Source organism: Colius striatus, chromosome 14 (assembly GCF_028858725.1).
Source record: "Colius striatus isolate bColStr4 chromosome 14, bColStr4.1.hap1, whole genome shotgun sequence".
Taxonomy (NCBI): Eukaryota; Metazoa; Chordata; class Aves; order Coliiformes; family Coliidae; genus Colius; species Colius striatus.
Window position 1 is genome coordinate 5,191,733 of NC_084772.1, and position 22,420 is coordinate 5,214,152.

Sequence of the window (22,420 nt, forward strand, 5' to 3'; positions counted from 1 at the left end):
GTTGAATTTCCCGATTCCTTGGCTACTGGTGGTGAGAAACTTTGTGCAGTGGAGGTGCTGGGTCTTCATCGTTTCCTGGCACCCAACTGCAGAATGTGAAGCTGCTTTCTAGCTTCAGCCTTTTTGGCAGCAGCATTGTGAGTGCTGTAATAGGCATAGGGGAGACAGAATAAAGCTATGACTAAGTTCAAGGCTAGAGGAGTGGTTAGAGACACAAAACCAAACTCACTTGGATAGCTTAATATTGTGAATTCCTGTTATTTAGGAAGCAGAGACCACCTTCAAATAACTCCAGGAACAGGCTGCCCAGCTCCATGCAAATGTAAATGAAAACAATTAGGCTCTTATAATTTTCAATTTATTTTGGCAATGCTAGAAAATTCTGAGGAGCAAAGTAAGTTGGTCACTCAGAAGTTCTGAGAAGTCCCAAAGGAGAGCACTGGACAATAACAGACAGCTGAAGGCTCAACATTTAGTTTTCTTCTTCACAGTGTGGTTCTTTGTGCAGAAAATCCACAGCAGGGTTAGCAAGGGAAATGCAGACTTGTAGTGATGTGAGGCCTTTTATTCTTACCTTCAGAGTGATTGGTTGGTTCTCTGGTAGAGTCTGAGCATGCATGTGGTGAAGCTGATTGAAGCTGAACTTTAGAAGAATACCAGGAATTTGGAGATTTGCAAAAAGAGGTAAAAGAATGATCTGGATATTCTATCTGCACGTAATGTGAATGCAGCCCCCCTGTCATTTATTAGGCTGACCAATCTGATTGTGTTGGTAGAAGCTGCTATGAGCTATTGAATTCAGTTATTGAAGCTATGGAGAAATTACTTACCATTTGAGCAATAAAACCAATGATTTTGAAATTCTTGAGTATTACCTCCACCAGTGCTACAAGGAAGAACACCTTTTTTTGCACTTTTACCTCACCATATTGTCTTTTTCTCAGCATGTGGCATATTTTATGCAGAAGAAAAAGCTGGTGTGATGTGCAAAGCAAGTTAAGGTCAATTAGGGTTGTATTGGGTCTGACTAAGGTAGTGGTAATTTTCTGTAGTAGCTCTTATAGTGCTGTGTGTTCTCTTGGTAGCTAGAAATGAGTTTGATAGCACATCAGTGTTTTGGCTACCACTCACACAGTATCAAGTGTCTCTCCAATATTTCTTCCCCCCACCTTCACCAGCAGGCAGGGTCCTGGGAGGAGACATGGCTAGGGCAGCTGACCCAAACTGACCAAAGAGATATTCCATACTATATGACATCAGCTCAGCAATATAAACTCAAGGAGAGAAGGAGGAACGAGGGACGTTTGTGACAGAGTGGTTACACTTTACTCTTTTGGATTGGAACTGTCCTGCTGGGTGCACACAGCCTATCCTGCTCATAACTAATACAAATTTTCCTTCAGTTCAAAGAGCAAGAAAGTCTGAGCTCTTGCTGCAACGTGTGTGCAACTCTACCCTGATACCAGAAAATCTTAAGTGAGCCTGACTTCCATTTAATAAAAACTGTGGAAGTAGTTTCACTTTCCATCATTTTTACTTAATTGTGAGGATCCTGAGGACTGGAAGAAGGCCAATAAATACTTATAAATACTTAAAGGGCAGGGGTTGAGAGGATGGGAAGAGTCTTTTTGTCCGTAGCACTCAGTGACAGGACAAAGGGTAACGGACATGACCTGGAACATAGGAAGTTCCACTTGAATAGAAATTTGTTCACTGTGAGGATGAGGGAGCCCTGGCATAGGATGCCCAGAGAGATTGTGGAGTCTTCTATGGAGGTTTCCAACCTGCCTGGATGCATTCCTGTATGACCTAATTGAGGGGAACATGCTTCAGTAGGAGGTTGGCCTGGATGATCTCCAGACGTCCCTTCCAAACCCTACCATTCTGTGATTCTATCAGAAGAAAGCGACTGATCATTGGCTCGGGTATTAGTTGGTTACTTAGCAGTTGTATGAATCATGGATTAAAGTGAGGGATGTGTTGAGAAGGATCTGGTTTGACCACTTGCATGGTGCAATCCATAGACCCTCGCAAGTATGTCACATGCATAGAGCTGGGTAAGATCCTTGGTCAAATGGTGTCTGATCTCATGGGCAGATGCAAGGTTTTATCTCAAGCTCACGTTCCCTATAGGATATGTATACTGATGGGTCTATACTGACTCTTCCAGTCTGGGTTGTGGTGAGGTAGTGTGCTGATAAGGAGAAAGGGTGTGGATGATGGAAAGGAACGTAAACTGTTCTGAGAAGGCAACAGGCTTTGATGAGGTGTGAGACCACATCATCCCTTTAATATAAGTTGCTGCAGCTACATCTTAGAACAAAGAAGATAACCTAGGTGTCTAAATAAATCCAGTATACAGTTGTACACTGGAGTGACATTGCCTTTCTTTTGACAGATATTTCACTGTAACATGCTACTGAATTTCTAATTTCAAATGATACAAAGCAGCCTGGCCGTGAGAAGTGTTGACAGTGTAATTTGATTTTATTTGTATTGTTGGCACTTCATATGTGGGACATTCTTTTCTGTTTTATTTTTTAATGAGAAACATTCCATCAAATAGTGAAAAGAACATTTTTTCTGTTGCCCAATGCATAAGCAAAAAAACCTAACCAAACAAAACCCCAATATTATAAGGAACGGAAAAATAAACCAAGATAAACAATAATACTTGACTTTTATGTATAACTCATTGACTTCCAAAATCTGAGTCATTCTGTCCATATAAACAAGTTATATAGTAGTAACAAAGTGCATGAAGCAAATTGCTAAATTTAACTAAGGTATTAAAATTAAAAGTACTTTAAAACAATACTTTAACACAGTTTTTTTGCCATGATTCCATCATGCATCAACACAAATCAATCCTGAGGCAGCCTGTGCCTTTGACAGTCTTTCTGTATTATTATGTAAATACATGGAAGTAATGATCAAACTCTGCAAAAGGGTGAAAAACATCAAGACAATGCATCTATTTATAACAGAATTGTATTTAAAAACATTAAAAAAATCAAAGTGCACTGCTGGTACATCTCATTTGAGCCTCTTTGGGGTGTGTATAACATGGGGATGTGATCCAGTCTCCAATGGTTTCAATGCTTTGTTTAAAAGCACCAAGGGAATCAAGAATGGTGGATGTTCTGTTACTGGCATTACTATGACTAGCATGAAAACTGAAAAATTGTACCAGAATATATACGTAAACATCTTTTGTATACTGAGAAGGCAAACACTCTTAAATTATCTGATGTATACAGTACTGGTACTTAATGTTTTGGTGCCAGTACCAGACTGGTCCAGTAATTAGCTTTCAGATCTATTTCTAATTACAGATAAGGCATATAACAAAAAAGTAAATATTTGGTTATTAATATCTCATACAGCTCAGCAACCCAACCAGTCAGAATTTATCTTGCCAATTTTAACAATCTTCAAACTCTTGTCTTCCATTTGTAGATAGTACTGATCTTTGAAAAAGTAGGTGTAACCTGTGAAGGGAAATGAAAAAAAAGCATACTCAGATCATGGAGCACATAATCCTTGATCAAGACTTTTCTGTTTGTTTGATTTCATGCTGCTAATGAACTAGAAGGCTTATTTCCCAGAATGTTTGCAGATACAAAACAGGATTTACTTGAAAAATACATTCAAATTCCCATCCTGGAGAAGAGAGGTCTTGTTAAATGGAGCCTAAAGTCAGGTTGCTATTTTATGAGTCAGAATTTTCTGGAATGAAATCTTTGCTGGCAAAATAGATGTTGAAAGTGTAATCAGCCAAGGCTCATGTGATTTCAGTGATGCTTCCAGACATTTATGTTTATTTGTGTGAAATATGAGGCTACTTAAAACCATGGGATGGGCTCTGGGCTGCAGTTGATAGAAAGTTTTAAAAGAGCAAAATACAACTGATTTGTTTCTGTTATCAAGGAGATAATTATACTTGAGCTATGTTAGAGCAAGATGGGGCTAAAATAGTGCCATGACTGCATGCTGCTACCAAGGAATCTATGGAGCTGTCAAGGAGCTGGGAAATTTTCAAGCCATAGAGACTGTCCCAGTTATGCTTTCTGCTGTTACAATATCCTTTGCATTAGGTATGGGGTGACAGGAGTCACTTAAGTCTGTCTCAAACTGCACTAGAAAGAGGATTCTCCACAGAGCTCATTCTCCCAGTGCCCAAACTAGAAAACCAACATGAACTCAGATCTGAGCCTCAGGGATATCTTGACATAAAAGTGACTGGATTACTTTTCTCCATGTCTGATCTGACATCAGTGTAGCAGGTCTCTAGACCTGTACAACGCAGCACTGGAAAAGTGTTTAAAGACACTTAAACAAGACAGTATTCAGCATCAAGGAAGTAGATAGAGAGTAGTAGCAGACTGAAATGACTTTCGTGAAGAGAAAAATTAGCATAACTGTCACTGTTATTTGTTTGCATAAAAATATTCAAGAGAGGTAATATTTCCTAAATATTTAATTATGAAAAGTTCAATTTGTGATTAGTAGGGTATTTATCAACTGATATTCAATGGAAAAATGAAGAGACAAAGGAAAGTTGTTCAAACTATGTCTGCAAAGCTGAATGGGAATTTGGCTCAATTTGGCACCTGCTTCTGAACCACATGAAGCTAAAGTCTCCAATATGTTTCATAGCAGAAAAATAAGAGAGCTTATTAGTATTTAAATCAGAATTACAGCTTACCACTGTCACCAAGACCCAGGACAGCATCGAGATTATCTGGCACACCATTCCAAGAGTCAGCAATGAATTTAGGGGATGCAAGTTCCATTTTCTTCTTTTCCTCATTGTACCTGAAGGAAATTATATCCCTGCATTACAAATCTGTATTTCATGTTAAACTCCAATATAATTTTTCAGGGAGCCCTCAGCAAATGTCAGCACATAAAACAAAACAAAAACCCACTGAGATTGTGACATTGTTCTTATTTCACTGTAATAATTCCTGACTCCTTTAAAACCCTGTGAGATCTTACATTTTTCCTTTTGGAAGTGCAATTCTTGCTGAATTGAAAATATGCTTACTAAGCAAAACACTTTGTAGAAATGTATCTTTAAAGTTCCCAAAATAATTCTAGGACGGGAACTTTTTTCAGGTACCAGTCAATAGCTGAAGAGTGCAGATTTTAATGTCAAATGGCAATCTCCTTAACATCTTCCTTGAGAGATGCTTGCAGTCCATGTAATTGATGGATTGCTATTGCTAATTACTTTCCCTAACATTTTATTGAACACCCCTGTTATATTTACACAGTTCCTTTCTCAGTGATGATCAACATATAAATGCCAAGTTAAAAATAGATGTTTCTCTTTGAGGGGGAAAAACCCCCAAACCACAATGGCTTTCACAATCTGTGCTTTAAAGAGGTAAAACTCAAAGGACCACCTAACTCCATGAAAGCTGGATCTAGTGTACAGTGTCCTTCAGAGCAGGCTGGATCTGTCTGTGTCCAGATCTGCAGATGATCAGTTGTTTCATTTACTCTGTGTTTTTTCTACTGTAGAGTGCAAAGATAGGTTTGTACAAAGCCAGTTTTACATTCCCACAAGTTATCCAGGATCTCCCTTTCCACACATAGGGAATAAATGTGTCAAGGATGTCCCTGAGAGTGAAGATGAAAGGAGGAAGATTGTGGCCTGGCTTCTCCATTTCTCTGATTCATAGATGGAAGTCAGTGCTGAGTAGGAGGAGTGGAGATGTCCTGAGGAGCAGTGACATGGATATAGTTTGAACCAGTCTTCAAACGCATGTGAGGTCTCAGTCAGCCTAGCAGCACCTCTTCAGGAGCAATGGACTTCAGAGAGGTTGTCTGACTAGTACTGGGTGGAGAGAAGCATTTATGTTCTTGGGTTGTATTTCTCCACAGCTGTATGTATTTCAAGTTACTTTTCCCTCATTGCTGTATGGAGCTATTTGGATTCTATCCAAAGTTACACCAGTACAAATGAGAAGTAGGTTGCTCAAAATAACTTTAAATTACCTTCTGTTTTTTTTTTCCCTTCAGTACTTAAAAAAATCTTGTATCCTTCTGGGTAGCTTTAAAACTTCAGCTGTGGAATCTGAGCCAGCTCCTTTTCCTCTCCCTCACAAAACTTTGCTTTGCTTAGCAATCTTGTTATAATAACACTAAAATAGCTTGGGGCTGGAAGGCATGAGAGGGGAAGGCTTCCAAAAAACCCATTTAAAGTAAGTGTGATAATGGCACAGAAAGGACTATGGTATGTAACTGTTTTGATTCCATGTGGCAGAGTCCTTGTGTAAAATGAAACAGCTGCATATTTAAGGGCTATGGCATCTGTGTTAAACAGAAAGACATTTTTTCCCTGAAACATGTCAACTGCTTCCTTTCAGACAGAAATCATTTAAACTTATTTTGATTCATTAACAACAACATATGCATTCTGCAGTGACTGCAACTGAAAAGATACTGTGATAGAAATACTGTCTGTGATGTGTTACTTGAAGGCCTTGGAGTACAGTTAATCAAAACAGTAGTTGGTACAGAGGAGACCAGCAGCTTTGTGAACTCATAGTCTTTAGGTTTATGTAGGAATCTGAAGTATTGTAAATGGCTGTATTAGAACAACTTGCAAATGTTTAAGGTGGTCTCTACAATATGACATTAAAAATTTGGTAACATTCTTTAGCTTTCAAGGTTTTTTTTTCTCTAGATAATGGCAAAGACTACCATCCTTGAAGTAATTGAAAGTTATGATCAAGTGGCAATTGTGAAAGGATATTTTATTAGCTTAAAGGAATCCACAGCCATTAGGATATAATAAAGACACTCACCCAGTTTGATCATAGCACAACATTAATGTTCACATAGAATGGACTCAATTCTATTGAGACCTCCTTTGATATTTTATATAGAACATCTCTCAGAAGGAACCCTTATAGCTTGGAGAATATTTCAGATTACTGGTGGGTGTTTCTGATATTTAACTTTAAACTGTCAGTGAATGATCAGTTTGACTTTCAGCCTCTTGTGTAATGTCTGCATTCCTCAAGTAAAGTCCTGTTTCTTGGAGATCTCTGATGGTTGAAAGCAGCTGGTGCCTCTGTTTTGTTCTTGTGCTATTCTTATAAGGCAGCATAGTGGTAACTCAAAGTTCATCAAAGCACCAAAGTGCCTCTGCTTTTTAAGATGATCTTTTGTGCCAGATCTTCCTGCCAGTTATGATAAGGAAATTCTATTAAATATAATTAGTAGATTCTATAGCAATTGTGATGTAGGATATGTATTTCTACCACAGTAATAGTCTTGAGACATTTTAAGGATGTTCAAAGACTCCGGGCTCTTTCCTGGACAGAGCATGGTAGCAGGTCACCTGAGTTTGGTTGCTTATGTTGCATCATGTTTGCTTCTCATACAGTTTTTGGAACTGGAACCTTAGTGCAAATCCAGTTACATGCATTTGTGGAATACCACATTTGTGGTGTTCTTTCTTTGTAACAGAAGCTTCTCTCAGAATGTACAGGAAACATGTAAAGGATTATACAGACTGTCAGAATGAGTTGAAGCTGAGATTTTTTTCTCAAGGTAATAACAGATAGACTTCTTGTGGTTTGTTCACGTCTCCCTCAGTGCCAACTTTAATTAGTAGCAAATGTGTGAGTGACTGGTATATCAGTGCTGAAAGGATTTACAGTCATCCTCAGCATGCTTTGCTAAACACTCTTCTGTTTCTTTTACATCGAGTACCTCCAAATTTGATGGCTTAGTGAAAGAATTTCACAGGCAATCTAGTCAGTCTTTGGCTTCAAGTGACTGGAAGTCAGCCCATTTTTAAGGAACTTCTTTTAGAGTGTTCTCCCAGCAGTTGTGAGCTGAGAGCATGGATAGCTTGCCCCTCAAGAGCCTGAGACTGATGTGGGGCAGTTGCTGGTACATAAGTGTTGAAGGATGGGTTGTTAGCGGTGAGCAGCCTGAAAGAAACTCCTAGATATCCTCTTCCATTGCAAGCTGTTTTCTCAGATATGTGCTGGCTTCCTGCTGCTGTAATGAAGTGCTTTCCTAGCCATATACTCCCTGCTCCATCATCCTATCTCACCACTGCTGTCAGCACTGTCCTGATAGCCCTCATTTTATATTCTCAAAGGGTGAACCAGCTGCATTTGGTTCCTGCCTTCTGAACCTCAGTGGGTGTTCATCCCTAGAGACATGGCTTGGCTAAGAGCATACCACTACCACTTCAATGCATCTTACTTCCAGTATCTGTCTCCAGCAAAAATGTATGTCTTCTTGTTTCTGCCCCAGTTGAAAGCTGCATCAACACGTTGCACATCAGGAGGTAGTCCTAAGTTGGTGAGTTTCTTTGGATAGCCCCTATCCAGGTTACTGGCCGAATAAACCCAGTATTCATTTCCTAAGTAGGAAACAAAGCAAACAAACACTGTTAATTAATCAGATACAAAGGAATATTTCTACTTGTATGCTTTGTTGTGTGACTTATTACTGCACTAACTTGTACTACTAGACTTTCTAGTATCGTACCATCCGTGAAGCACTAGATTAGAGTGCAAGTATACTGTGATTACAGATTCTTCTTTTGCCTCTTAAGTGTTGCTTGGCTCTCAGCAAAAGATGTCACCTCAGCATGCTCTTGCTTCAGCTCTTGTCTGTTTCATGTCTGAGGTGGATACTGTCTTAGTACAGTTGGGGTTGTGTTAAAACCAATAGTTAATATTGGCAATGATGAAGATGGTCTGAAACAAGGCACAGGCACCTGAAGGTCAAATGCAGAAGCTCGTGTTCACCTTGCATTTTTTCTATTGATTGATTTTTGAGTGATGAACAGGACATTTTTGCCCAGAGTTCCTTTATGTTGTCTTTTGTCGTATTACATTTTCAAATCTCTCTCCAAATACATCTAATGGAAGATGTACTAGTATTCTGCATTCTTTACATAGAATTATAATCAGTGAATGCCCTTACTGGGTCTGTGCTAGTGGGAAAGTGCTGTATAATATGAAAATAGTGTAAAGTGTGATATTTAAGTTCCTGAGAAGTTCCTGTTTAATCATTCAGGAGCAAAGGGTGGGTAGCAGTAGTAAGTGTTTTAAGATATTTAGGTTACACATAACTTTCAAATCAATCTTTGTTTGATAGAGTTTTTGTCTCTTGTTTGTTTTGTTGATTTTAAAGGCAGGTTAGTTACATTTTCCTGGAAATGATAAAGAAGAGAGAGAGAGATTTAGAGATGAGATATGCAGTATTTTAAGTATTTTGGCTTTCCTGAAATAAAACTTCTTTAAGCTTTTTATTTTTTAAGCTTTTTCTTTCTCCCCATCCAAATAAACTAAAGCAAATGGCCCTTTGAGATAGGTGGGATAGTTTATCATTACTTTTTTTCCTCCTGTACAGAAAATGTACAGCAGCATTGGTTTTTACATGATTGAGATGTTTAGTCATGTCTTTAGTAGATACTAGAGCCCAGTTTTTGCTGGCTCAGTTTTTCATGTTGAAAACAGCCTCCCAGCTCCACTAATTTGGACCGTACAACTGAGCCATATGTGTGACAGAGCAGTGTTTCCTGTTCTCCTCCTCTGCCATGGAGGCAGCTCTCTCAGCCACCTGCATCCTCTGCCTGATGAGCCACCAAGGTGATATTTGGAAAATGAAAGGTGTCCTTTGGCAAAAGAGAAGACATGAAAAGAGCAAGGAGTTAAAAAGATGTGACCTTCTCAAACAACATATTTGGAGAGAACAGCTTAAAATGAGAGAAAACAGAAGAAAAACAGAGCAATAACAGATGAAACTGAGCTCTTACTGTTGCTGCTTTTTATTTTGAAGTAATGACTCTTATTTAGTCTTGCTTATTGTCAAATGTATCTGTCTAGTTGCTTATAGCTCCTCTTCATTGTAATGGAGGCTGAATGCTGTTCAGAGTCTTTCAGATCCAGGCTTTTTCCCAAAACCCTCAGCATGAGAAGTTTGAGTTCTATCACCCATTTTTGCTGGCTCTTAGGCAGGCCATTGCCTGGTCCATTTACAACTCAGAGGAAACTGAGCTCAAGTGCAACAATTATGCAAATAGCTACTGATATTTAAAAACTTTAAAGGAATACCTGAAAAAAATACAGCCTTCTCATCCTGAGGGGCCTCGTAGACAGCATCAATTTTCTCTGGCAGATCAGGCCAGAATGTAGCAACAAGAAGAGGACCTGTGGGTTTTCCTCGGGGATTTACAGTCCTCCACATGAATCTGAGCAGAACAGAAAATTGTACAAGATTTACAATGAACTAATTCACCAGCACATCTGTTTCTCATCATTTCTGGCAAAGGCCACAGCCGTGTGTGCATACACACATGCGCAAGCACACAGCAGCAGCACACACTTGGACTGTTCCTTTAAAGGTGACTGGAAAGCCAAATAATTCATTTTGAAGGATGTTGCTAAACCAGTAGCACAATTAGCTACAGGTGAAATGGCTTGCACTGATTGCCATTGAGTTCCTGTTGTTTTTTTGCATCAGGGCAATATGTATTCTGTGCTTCAAGCGTAGGAATAAACTCACTTACAAGGCATCTGAACTATTAGAGCTCTCCTACTGTTGTGTCTGGAGCAGATAGATAAGCTTTTGACAAAAGCAGAGATTTGTATGCTGTGAATCGCTCTGGCAATTACTATTGTAGTGACTAAAAGTTCAAATTTAATAACAGTATATCAAACTGCTTGGAAGTGAGCTTGGCTGTTGGAGAAACTGCTAGCACTAAAAATGGTCGTTAGAGAAATGCAAAGGCTAATTTATTGGCTATTTTATGTAAAAGAAGGACCATCATTTGATTTAAGCTTTAAAAAGCTGTAATTACCTTTAAATGGCAGAGCTTGGTATTAAAAATGGCATTCTTCTTTCCTCCTCCAGAGCACAAGCAACCTTTTTTCTCCAACAGAACAAAAGTTTTGCCGTGGTTATAAAATGAAAAGTCGTCAGGCTGGTGGGATCCCTCTTGCACCAAGCTGTAGCTATTAAATTCTCAACTCAAACACCTTTTACCATTATTACATTGCTGAAGCTCAAGGTGCTACTGGCATCTTATTTTTTGCAGACTATAAATAGGCATTACCCATTTCCACCTAGAATAACTCTACCTTTGAGAAACCCAGCATCTGAAATGGAGTTTTGATTTTGCCTAAAACCTAGAGCAGCACTCCTAAATGAATTGAAAAAATTGCTATGTCTTTGTCAACAGAAGTTTCACTGAACAGAGCTAACTAGGACAAATAAAACACTTTGAAATGAATTTGCAAATTTAGTTGCTGTACACTGAATTATGATAATCTATAGTATTTAGTATGAGAGAGTACAACTGGCAAGTGGGTTTTTTGTCTCTTAATTTAACCTGACATACGATACAAATAATTAACAGGGTAATTAATATGATAACTTAAACTCGTTTTGCATACATATATCTATTTTTAACATGTACAAAAATATCTCTGAGCACAACTCCTCATAATTTTATTATAAAAGGGAGGCAAGGAATAAGGCATTTAGCTAATTGCTCTTGTCCTTGACTGTTAAATGCATACAAAATGCTGTAAAAGATAATAACATTTGTTTCATGCATCTCTTTCAGAAAAATATGATCCAATGTGATATCATGGAATCATAGAATGGTGAGGGTTGGAAGGGACCTTTAGAGATCATTTAGTCCAACCCCCCTGCAGAAGCAGGTCCACCTAGATCAGGTCACACAGGAATGTGTCCAGGCAGGTTTTGAAGAAGCCTCCACACCCTCCCTGGGCAGCCTGTGTCAAGGCTCCCTCACCCTCACAGTGAAATGGTTTTATGTAACATATGTTTCTAACACTGCATTCATAAAAGCAGGTGCTTTAAAAATCTAAAAATTCTCAAATTTGGACCTGATTTATGGCTGAGTCAGCACTAATAATTACTATCTGCATGAATTCCGAACTTTCTAGAGACAATAGAGACTTGAGTGCTGGGTTTTTGTTAAAGAACATTTCCATGGACTTGTTAAAATGGTGAGGAAAAGGAAACTTTGGCAAAGCTGAATTTTTATTTCTACTCATCTCATTGAGGAAGCAGTGAAATTAATTATTTGGCTTTCTTATTTCACTTTGAACATGTTAAAATCATAGAATGGTAGGGATTGGAAGGGACCTTTAGAGATCGTCTGGTCCAACGCTCTTGCAGAAGCAAGTCCAGCTAGATCAGATTGCATAGGAACATGTCCAGGCTGGTCTTGAAGCCCTCCAAGGAAGGAGCCTCCACACCCTCCCTGGGCAGCCTGTGCCAGGGCTCCCTCACCTCACAGTGAAATAGTTTTTTCTTATTTTTAAATGGAACTTGTTGTGTTCCAGCTTCATCCCATCACCCCTTGTCCTGTTGCTAGATGCCATTGAAAAAAGGAATGCCCCAAACCAAAGGTATTTTAATTAATTCAGGTTAAATTTAATACTAGATTTATAGAAAGATTTAATTCTTCATTACAGTATTATCACACACAGTTATGTAAAGGGACAAAATCAGTGGGTCTTTTCCATTGTCTTGGAAATCTTTAGAAGTTTGAATTTGTTCACTTTGAGAACAAAAACATGTGTGTAAATGCTATGCTCAGGCATTCTGGTTGCTTGGAAGATTCTGTGCCCAGTGGAAAAGCTCAGATGTTTTGTGTTCAACAGCACCTCCAGCAATTCCCTTTTACTTCTTTGGTTGGAGGAGGAAGGGAAAAATACTTTTTGGAAAGAATTAATCTGATCTGACCTCGTTTTTGCTACTTTTGCCTATTGTCTATGTAATATGACAGTTGGATGCTGTGGTCATTTTCATGAATCATAAAAGTCACACGACACATGATAGACATTTGTTTTTTGAATCCCAAAAGTGAGTCATGCTGCTTGCCTGATATTTGGAAAGCTACAAGATTGACAGGCAAACCCATTCCAGAGCAAAACAATTCAACAACTGTCTGCTTTAGCTACACGTTAGACAAAGCATGAGTCAGTTTGAACAGATCATGTTGGTATTTGCATAGTTCTTTGACCGACTTTCTAAAAGCAAAATACTTCTCTTTTGTTTGGATTATAGAGAATAGATTTAGGAATAGATTTTAAATGGTTCATTGTTGGATCAGGCCTTGAGTGATTGTTACCAGTTTTCAAAAACAGCAGCAAGGTGGAGGTCTGGCTGCAAACCAAGGCCCACAATGAGAAAACAAACATCACTATGCTGTGAATAGTGAGGAACTTGAAAGATTTTCTGCTGCTGTAAGAGTATGTTTTTCCTTTTGAAGATACTGAACTGAGGTGAATACTTTAGCTCTCTGATGACTGTGCTGGCAAAAGTGAGCATCGGTTTGGGCAAGCTTGTTAAACTGGGGTAGTGGAGCCAGCTCTGTGCAGCTTGTTGGTGGGAGGATGTAGTGCTGGCTTTCTGTGAGCCTGATCTGTTGGTACTATGAGGCCATTTTGTGGTCAAGAAAGGACTTACGTTGGAGAAGTCTGTGGAAGACTATCTCCAGTGGGAGGGACTCCACACTGTAGCAGTGGGAAGTGTGAGGAGGCCTCCCCCTGAGAAGAGGCAGAGTCCGAGTCCATCTGTAATGGACTGACTGTAACCCCCTTTCCCTGTACCATTGGTGAGGGAAGGAAGGAGAGTCCTGGGAAGAGGGAGGGGTGGGTGCAAGTGTTTTAAGATTTGGTTTTATTTCTCCTTTTCCTTGCTCTGTTTGGTTGCTCATTAATAAATCAAACCTTTTCTCCCCAGGTTGAGTTTCTTTTGCCCATGACACTAATTACCAAGTGATCTCCCTGTCCTTATTTCAACTCATGAACCTCTTGTTATATTTCTTTCTCCCTGTCCAGTTCAGGAGGAGAAGTGATAGAATGACTTGGTAGGCATCTGCCACTCAGGGCTAAACCACCACAGCCCTTCATTGCTGAGCAGCTGGGTAATATGGGTCCTGGCAAAGGCAGTGGGAGCTGCAGTTATGTGGCCACCTTATTGTATCAGCAATGTCTATACTTTTGCATCAAAAATGCCTACAGTGTCTTCTGCCCTGGAAACCTTGCACACATGGAGCCTATCCCAATCACCATTGTCCTTGATGTGTTATTGGAAATTTTCCTGCAATCACATTAGAAGTTTTCCCCCAGAATGATGACTCTCTGAAGTGAAATCAGGAGGGATAGTGCTTCCAGGGTGCTACTCAACCAAAGTGGTGGGATTTCCATTGCTGAATTGCAATCCTTATAGGCTTTGCTACAAAAGGCATCCAGAAGTATTTTATAATAACAATAGTATTTTACAATTATCCTTCTTTGGCAGCTAATACTTCTGTTGCCTTGCTAATTTTGTGATTAACATTACAGGTGGGTAAATCTCTAAAGGTTTGCATAAGCATTTAGACGTTGGGATTTGTCTCCAAGCTACTTCAGCCTGTAAACCAGCAGAGTTACCAGGTTAACTGGTAATTTTACCAAAATTAACCAGGGTTAATTTTTGTTAACCACTATTTAAAATTAGAGCAGAGAATATAAAGAAAACAGGTTATTTTGGTAGATTTCGGTGAATAGGTCTGACAGATTGTCCACATGAAGCCCCATTGGTAAGCCATTTATCTCACTCACCTATCTTTGAAGAAAAACGTTTCTCCTCTAATTTGTGCAACTCCATCAAACACAATGTCATGCTTGCAGAGCTCTGGAGTGACAGGTCCCAGGGTTGGACGTGGGCCTGGTCCTGGTCCTGGCCCTGGTCCAGGTTCAACATCAGTTGATACTTCTGTAATAGTGAACAGAGGTAATCTGTTACACTGAAATAGAGTGCTGCACAGGTTACATAGAGAACATGAACTATCATAATTTCTAGAAGGGGAGTTATTTGGAGGCAATGCTTGAAGAAGAAAAGGCTTATAATAGAATCTTTTCAGAAGAAATGTGGTCAGGTACAGCTGAGAAGGTCTTAGCTTCCAGTCCTGCTTTTTTCTGCTGTTGGCCTCATTCAAGACACTATGCCTATGTGAGTGTCCGTCCATGTGGAGCTGCTTATTTAACCTGAAAATGATTCAAAAGTGACTGATTTTAAATGTTGGCATTACAACTTCTATTTTATTGCCTTCTCAAAAGACAAGAAATGCATTGAATCAAGAATTATCCACAGCTCAGCTGAGTTGTCAGTATCAATGTGGATTTATTTTCTTTCTAGGAATGCCAATATTTTGCAAGTTACAAAATGATCTTTTCACTCTCATCAATAATCAAAATGTGCTTTTCAGAACATGCATTTTGTCATCTGGTTTATTTTATTTGGTTTTATTATTTGGCTGCTGTTGTATTGCCTTATGAAGCATTTGCCTTTTTGCTTAGCCATCAGGTTGATTTACTGTATGAAACAAAGTGCAGTGTAGCTGGTTTGAAATAATAGTGGAAACATCAAAGGATTTTTTTGAATACTTGTTTTATATAGAAAGCAGTTTGTAATAGGTTATGTCAATTATTAAGAGGCAAGAAAGATAGTTTTGTCTCAGGTTTTGGAGTATGCTTTGAGAGAGGTGGGTTGAATTCTGAACTCTGTCAAAGACAGGATGTGTGAGCTTAGAAAATTGGCTTAACCTTGTCTATGTCTCAATTCCCAGTCTCAATTAAAGTGAAGAACAAGGAAAAAAAATGAAGATTCACATCAGATTTTTTATAAAAATGTGTCTTGTGGTAATCATTTTGGTATATTCTTATTACCATTTCTGCTGTGTTGAATACTGTAGAATACAGTCACTTAAAATTAGGAAGATATCCCAGTAGAAAAGTGAAAAGCACAGAAAGAGAAATGGTATAGATTTTCTATGACTACTTCATGGCAGACTACATGACAGAAAATATACACAGAAGGAATTTTAATTGTAATAACATTTATGCATTTTACTAAGAGGAAAAGAACAAATTTTAAAGCTTTACCAATATAAAAATACTTAAATCCACTTTTTTCTCCAGGAGCTTGCCAAATACATCCAAATATCAACTCCCACACACTCTCTGCAAATGTTATTGTGGCAGTACAGCCTGAATTGTTTTGGGAAGGCAAAGTGAACTGTGTCCAAATTGGGACAAGAAACAGTGTCCTTCCCGTCTTCCAAGGAGTTGCCATTTGAGAAGCTCAGTGTTGTAGACAATAACACCCAAAACCACCCACGTCAGGTGTTTCGAACTAGAGTAAGGCATTTCATTGTCCCAGAAAAGGCATTAGAAATTTTCATCTAAAGGTTTCGTTATGGGGAGTTTTAGGATTCCTGTTCATTCACTAAATTTAATTACCCTTTATCCTTAAATTGTGATCTTTGGTTGAGGATGAACCCTGGTAAGAACATGGGGAAAGCAGGGAGAAGTAAACAGAAAATGTTTCTGGTATTGGTGCTATCATACAGTATGTAATTTGTTGCAAGTTCTAAGTCACAAATGTCAACCTGGGCTGCTTGCTTTTCTGGTGAGTTCTGCTGACAAGGGAGAACTTTACCATATAGCTCCTGAATCCCTTTAATGTCATCCTGAGAAAGTCGGAAGTTCTTGGTGTAGGTGTAGATAGGGGCCATAAGAGCTCCTGGATCCTCAGAGTGCTCGAGTCCCATAGCATGGCCAAATTCATGAGCAGCAACCAAGAAGAGACTGTATCCTAAACAACACAGCAACACAGTATTAGCTGTTTGCATCTAATAGAATTGTACCCCACAGGTTATTCATAGTCTTATAATTTTGTTTTCTTTGCTAGGCATCACAAATGTCCCTATAATAAAACGAGTATTTACAGCCTCCAGTGCTGAATGTCATATTTATTGCCAGAAATCACATTTCAGTAGAGATTCTAAAACCTGTTTTGCAGCAGATGTTTGCTGCTGTCTCACATGCAAATGACTGACTGTAGTCTTAATACTTCTGTAAAAAAGAGGAAGTATGGCAAATTAAATCAGACTTCTTTTTTTAAGCACAGAAATAAACTTAGAATCTAGACCTCAAATCTTACTTTTCATCATGAAATGGCATGACAAGTGATAAACAGGTCTGTATATTTGTGTATCTGTGAGCAGAGCCAGCATCAGTACTGCTGTACCAAATATTATTAGGTTAAAAAAAAAATCTTTCATCATAGGTTTATCAATTGTGCCCAAACAGTCTCTGAAATGTGGCAGTTACTTTCCTCCTAAAAGAAAATCTTGAATCAAGTACTTGTTTGTAAACATTTAAAAAGCCATTGACTATATTTAATTTTACCCATGTTACAGAGATTAACCAAAAATAATGATAAACCCTGATGTTCACCATAGAAATTTTCTGTCTCTGTTATTTTCTAAACCTGTTTTTATTCTCCAGCAATGTCAGTGAAAAATGTATTATTTTTTCATATTTAGCATTTGTTCCTAATTTAGCCAATATAGGAGCACAATAATTGCATGCTAGTGCAATACTATAGTACTTGTGGCTTTTAGCCTTGGAAAGAAAAACTGGTGATGAGAAATCTTGAATTTATTCACTTATTTTTAAAATACTTTTGGTTTTTTATACCTTGTAATACTTCATCATTACAGTTTTAGAAAATCTGACTGTTTCAGGCAGGTAAGTTTTGGGATTGACTCTTTAACATTAGTCTCACTTTTAAATGCAGGGGTTTTGCTCAGATTTCAGGCTGGGGAGAATTACTTTAACCATGAGAATCATGGCAAGAGTGATGTCATCAGTGAGGCTGGTATACTGTTACCATTGTCTGACACCCTGTATTACCTTGATCTGGACAAAAGCCCCACTTGCGGTCATCGTCATAGCTACTGGTAGAAGCACACCACATCTTGCCATCATTGCGACCCGCACTCGTACAGGACTCGTATTTATTCCCAAGGAAGATGAAGGGGAATACACAAGGAGCTCCCTCTGAATTTCCACCAACTGTTGACATCGCTGTGGAAAATGGCAGAAAAACACAGTGAGAATGGAATCCCTGTTGTGAGATTAAGGTGGTGGAACTTATCCTGAACTACATCTTAAAACCAGAAAGCAAGCAGAAAACCTGCAATTGTCTGTGAGAGCAGAAGGAGAAAGATTAGAAGGAATAATTGAAAAGAAAATTTTCTGACAGAAAAAAGAAGACACTGCCATTACAGTAGTTTTAGTGGGGAGAAAAGTGAGCCTCAGACTTACATTCCCAGCTCTGAGAAAGCAGGAGTTAGCAGTCTTTTGTGGAAGGGAATTGTGGAGCAAGTATCTTTTGATGGTCTTTCCTGGCAATGTTTTAAAGGCTGTCTCAAATAGGTCAAAGGTAGGTTTAGTATCAGAAAGGTTAAAGGACTGTTGAGTATCTACCTGGTCAATAGAGTCCTACTGACCTGTAACCTTTGAAGTGAAAAAATCCAAAAGGGCCCAGGAGTCAGATCAAATAAATTTATGCTGAAAGCAAGGTGTAGTTTACAAGCATATTGGTTTAAACATTTTCTAAAAAAAAAGATATCAAATGTGGATGACTTCAATTTTTTTTTAACCAATATTTTTCAAAAACTTGAAAATTTTTCCCTTGTATTCTTATCTGTGTTACATATGGCAGTAACATATAAGAAATAACATTTGTTTGTGCACTTACAAGTATTTTCTAGAGGGAAGAAGGTGTAATCAAATGTAAAGAATATATTTTATATAGAAATATATAAATAATATAAATATATCTTTATATATTTATATAAATGTATCTTTATTTTAATATTTATATTTAGAACTGCCATAGTTAACTTACACAGTCTAAATACTTATGGCTCTAGTCTGCATCCTAAAATTGAACACTTGCCAAGTTATACAAGGCTATAAATTAATTTTTGTTCATTTAAATAATAAAACCCAAGTTAAAAGCTATAATATATTGTGAAGAAAGGAGAAACCTAGCTTCCTGACTAAATCATTCTACTTGGTTCTTTTGAATTGCTGAAAAGGTCTATTAACTCAAGCTTAACATACTAAACAGGATTTCTTTTTTCTAGTGTAAATGGTAAGTATTAAGCTAAAACATTGTTCATGCTTTATTCTGTCACAAGAGACTTCTCTTCCAGAGCTATTAACAAATTGTAATCTAAATGTAATTATCCTGCAGTGGTAGATATTTAGTCCTAGGGTTCAATGACATTTGTGTATCCCTGATACACAATGGTGTCCTGTGGCATACCTTGCTGTTTACATACATCATTCCCATTCCAGTTCCGTCCTTGTCCACTTGTGTTCAAATTGTGCCTTATTTATCAACTTTTGTGTACTCTGTGTTGAAAAGACTTTTGTTGCTTAAAGCAACAACAAATTAGATGGTGTTCAAAGAATCAAAGATAATTTGGGCTGGAAGGGACCTTTAAAGGTCATCTAGTCCAACATTTACAGCTAGATCAGGTTGCTTACAAATGTGTCCAGATGGGATTGGAAACCTCTAGAGAAAGAGATTCCACACCATCCCTGGGCAGCCTGTGCCAGGACTCCCTCACCCTCACAGGAGAGAAGTTTTTCCTCATGTTCAAGTGGAACTTCCTGTGTTCCAGCTTGTCCCTGTTACTCCTTGTCCTGTCACTGGGCACTACAGAAAAAAGACTGGCCTCATCTTCTTGTCACCTGCCCTTTAGGTAACTGTAATATTTTAGGTATTATGCAAGCAACATTTTTCATACCAGTCTCTGGACAGAATCCGTATTTCTTATCTCTGTCATAGTCTTCAGTGGTTCCACACCATCGGTATCCATCTGTCCTGCCTTCTGTTGTGCACTGGTCATAGGATTGGCCTTGGAATTTGAAGGGAAATTTGCATGGCTGCCCATCACCATTGCCACCCATTGTAAAAAGTGCTGTAGGGAAAACAAGAGAGAGAGATATCAATACACAATACTCTGTATCAAGAAGGAATCATAGTGTGCCAATGGTAACTTGTGAAGGTCTTGACAGAGACTAGACAGTAGAGCAGTTCACACTTAGCATCTCTATTTTACACCAGCAATTAAATGCTTTGGCACGATAAACAATGATGTTGCAATCTCACAAGTGTATAGAAAGGAGTGACTGGTTGATCTTTATAAATGAACTGGGAATGAAGAAAATTCTACCAACCTGTTTGAAATGTGTATATCCTTTATAATGTACCTCATAACATGAAATTTCTATCTCTTCTTGAAACAATATTGAGAAAAGTAAATCACTCACTTTTTTTAGTGTTCTGCTGATTCATTTACAATGCATCAAAAATGTTAGCTAGATGGCAAACTTTGTACAGACAGGTCAGCTTGTTTTTTCCTAATGGCCATCTGTGTACATTTTCAGTTTCTTTAAGATGCTGACATACAGTAGAGTTAAAGCCAGATAATAACCCACAGGCTTTTCCTCTAGGCTTTGCTTCTTATTTCAGAGAATTGCTGCCACTTGGGTTCAGGCACTCAACAGATAAACAAAAGAAGACAAATGTGACTTCTCTGACAAAGCTGAACACTGGAGGCTTCTCTTTTGCTTCATTAATGTTCTGAAGGTAGAGTATTTGCCTTCTAGAGATTGTTTATTGTCTGTCCACATACACAAACAAGGGCCTATGGCTCAACCCTGAGAACAAGAAATCTCTCTCGTGCATGAGGGAGTTCAGATGAAACTGACTCAGGAGTTCTGGGATATGTTTTAGGATTTGAGTAAACTTTTGGAGTAACTAGAAGACAGAAAAAAATCTCTCATGGTGATATTTAAAAAGAAACGTGTGTCCAAATTGAATGACATGAAAATGCAGGTGGCTTGGAGCATCTGACATCTTGTGAATCTGCTTGTGTCATCTCTTGGCTGCTCTATCTGTGGGAATCCTCAATGGTAGAACAATGTCTTTGGGTGCCATGTGGTGGTGAAACTGTGAGGGTAACAAACTAAGCACAGAACAGAGACAAAAAAAGCTTCACGAAGCCATGGCTAATTCCCCTTGAGATTTAAGAACAGTGCGTCAGAATGAAACATGTCTGAGTTTGCAGTGTAAAGTATGCATGATTTGGCATTTTTAAGGTGCCCAAAGGGGCACCTTTTTCACTCTCCTTCCCCTAGTTTAAAGCTACAGCTAAAACCCAAATGTATTTGTGAGAATGTTTGGCAAGATATTTCTAATGTCACTGTTTTCAGTTTTGATGACAAAAAGACATCACAGCCTCAGCGTCTTTATGTAAGGTTTAAGATTTTTTCCTTTGCTTAGTCTGAAACATTGATGGGAAAGAGACATTGTTTATGAGTGTGCTTCACTTCTTAGGATAGTAATAAATAAAAACCCAAGACCTCTGGCTTAAGGGTTCTAATGATGGGGTATTGTGACACAGATGATTCATTTTGCCTTTTCCACTTAAATCAGCAATTGACTGTAGTATCAGGGCCATGAACCAGTAAGTTGCTGAAGTAAGTTCCAGTCCTGCTAAGGAATTGGTGCTTTGCACACTGGGCTCATGTGAAAGTTTGCTGAATTTCTGATGTGTTTGAGCTCTCATCTGTATCCCTCTGCATTCTGGACATGGAAGCAGCCACACAGAAGTCATACCTCTAGGCAAAATGTAACGGCAGCGTATTGTGTCTCCCCAGAGGGCAAGCTGTAAATGTCTGTATTTGTCTCAGATGCTGTAATAAGTTAGGAAACATGCATTAACTAGGACTGTGGCTATTGTAACTAGTGAAAGACTTGATTTCTTTTGTAAAGAAATGATAGACTACGAAGGCAAAGTTAAACGGAGATGTTTAGATGAGTCATTTACCACATGAGCTACTTCCAGCCCTAGATCTGGCAAACTCTGTATGTTAAGAGCCTTTTTTATTGGTTTAAATGTGGCTAAGTTGCAAAAACTGTATGGAAAGTCAATCCTTACTGCTTTGCATAGAGGTTTTCTGAGTCACAGTCAAAATGCAGTTTTTCATTTTGCTTGAGGTAACATCATGTGATGGTAACAACAATGGTTTATTCCAAACACACACATACGCCTTAACTAAAAAATTCTTTGCTTTAATGTAAATGAAAAAGGCAGAGACTAAGTCACTTCTCCCAAAACAAAAGCTTTATTTACTTGTAAGGGGACCTTAAAGGGCCTGGCTATTGTTCTGCATCATGGTAAGCTCAGCAATTTGAAAATCAGGAAGCATAGGCTGATGTGAGAGCAGATTCAGACTAGACATTGCTAATCTGTGAGCTGTGCTGCACTGTTAGCTCTTCCCAGAAAATTCAGCCAGTTGTGATGTAAGGAAACCTCAGACTGGAAGGCTGCTAAAACCTTTGTGGCACAGATCCAAGGTGGAGGTAGCTGCAGCTACATGAGGGCTCTGACTGGGAGAACAGTTAAGCCTAGAACTGTGGTTGGTGTGAGGGAGATACAGGCAGAGTACAGGTAGCAGTAGCATTAGATAGCAAGACCAAAGGA

General features: G+C 38.6%; 1 protein-coding gene across 1 annotated transcript in view; it reads right to left on the reverse strand.

The window, feature by feature from the left end:
- Positions 1-2,475: 2,475 nt before the first annotated feature.
- The window catches only part of MMP2 (matrix metallopeptidase 2), a 33,322-nt gene continuing 13,377 nt past the window's right edge, over positions 2,476-22,420 (reverse strand). The window contains exons 6-13 of the mRNA XM_062007283.1: positions 19,676-19,849; positions 17,766-17,939; positions 16,507-16,662; positions 14,628-14,781; positions 10,098-10,234; positions 8,236-8,395; positions 4,709-4,818; positions 2,476-3,491 (exon numbers count right to left, since the gene is read on the reverse strand). Coding sequence (XP_061863267.1) covers positions 3,388-3,491; positions 4,709-4,818; positions 8,236-8,395; positions 10,098-10,234; positions 14,628-14,781; positions 16,507-16,662; positions 17,766-17,939; positions 19,676-19,849 — 1,169 coding nt within the window. The 3' untranslated portion in view covers positions 2,476-3,387. The remainder of the gene's footprint in view (positions 3,492-4,708; positions 4,819-8,235; positions 8,396-10,097; positions 10,235-14,627; positions 14,782-16,506; positions 16,663-17,765; positions 17,940-19,675; positions 19,850-22,420) is intronic.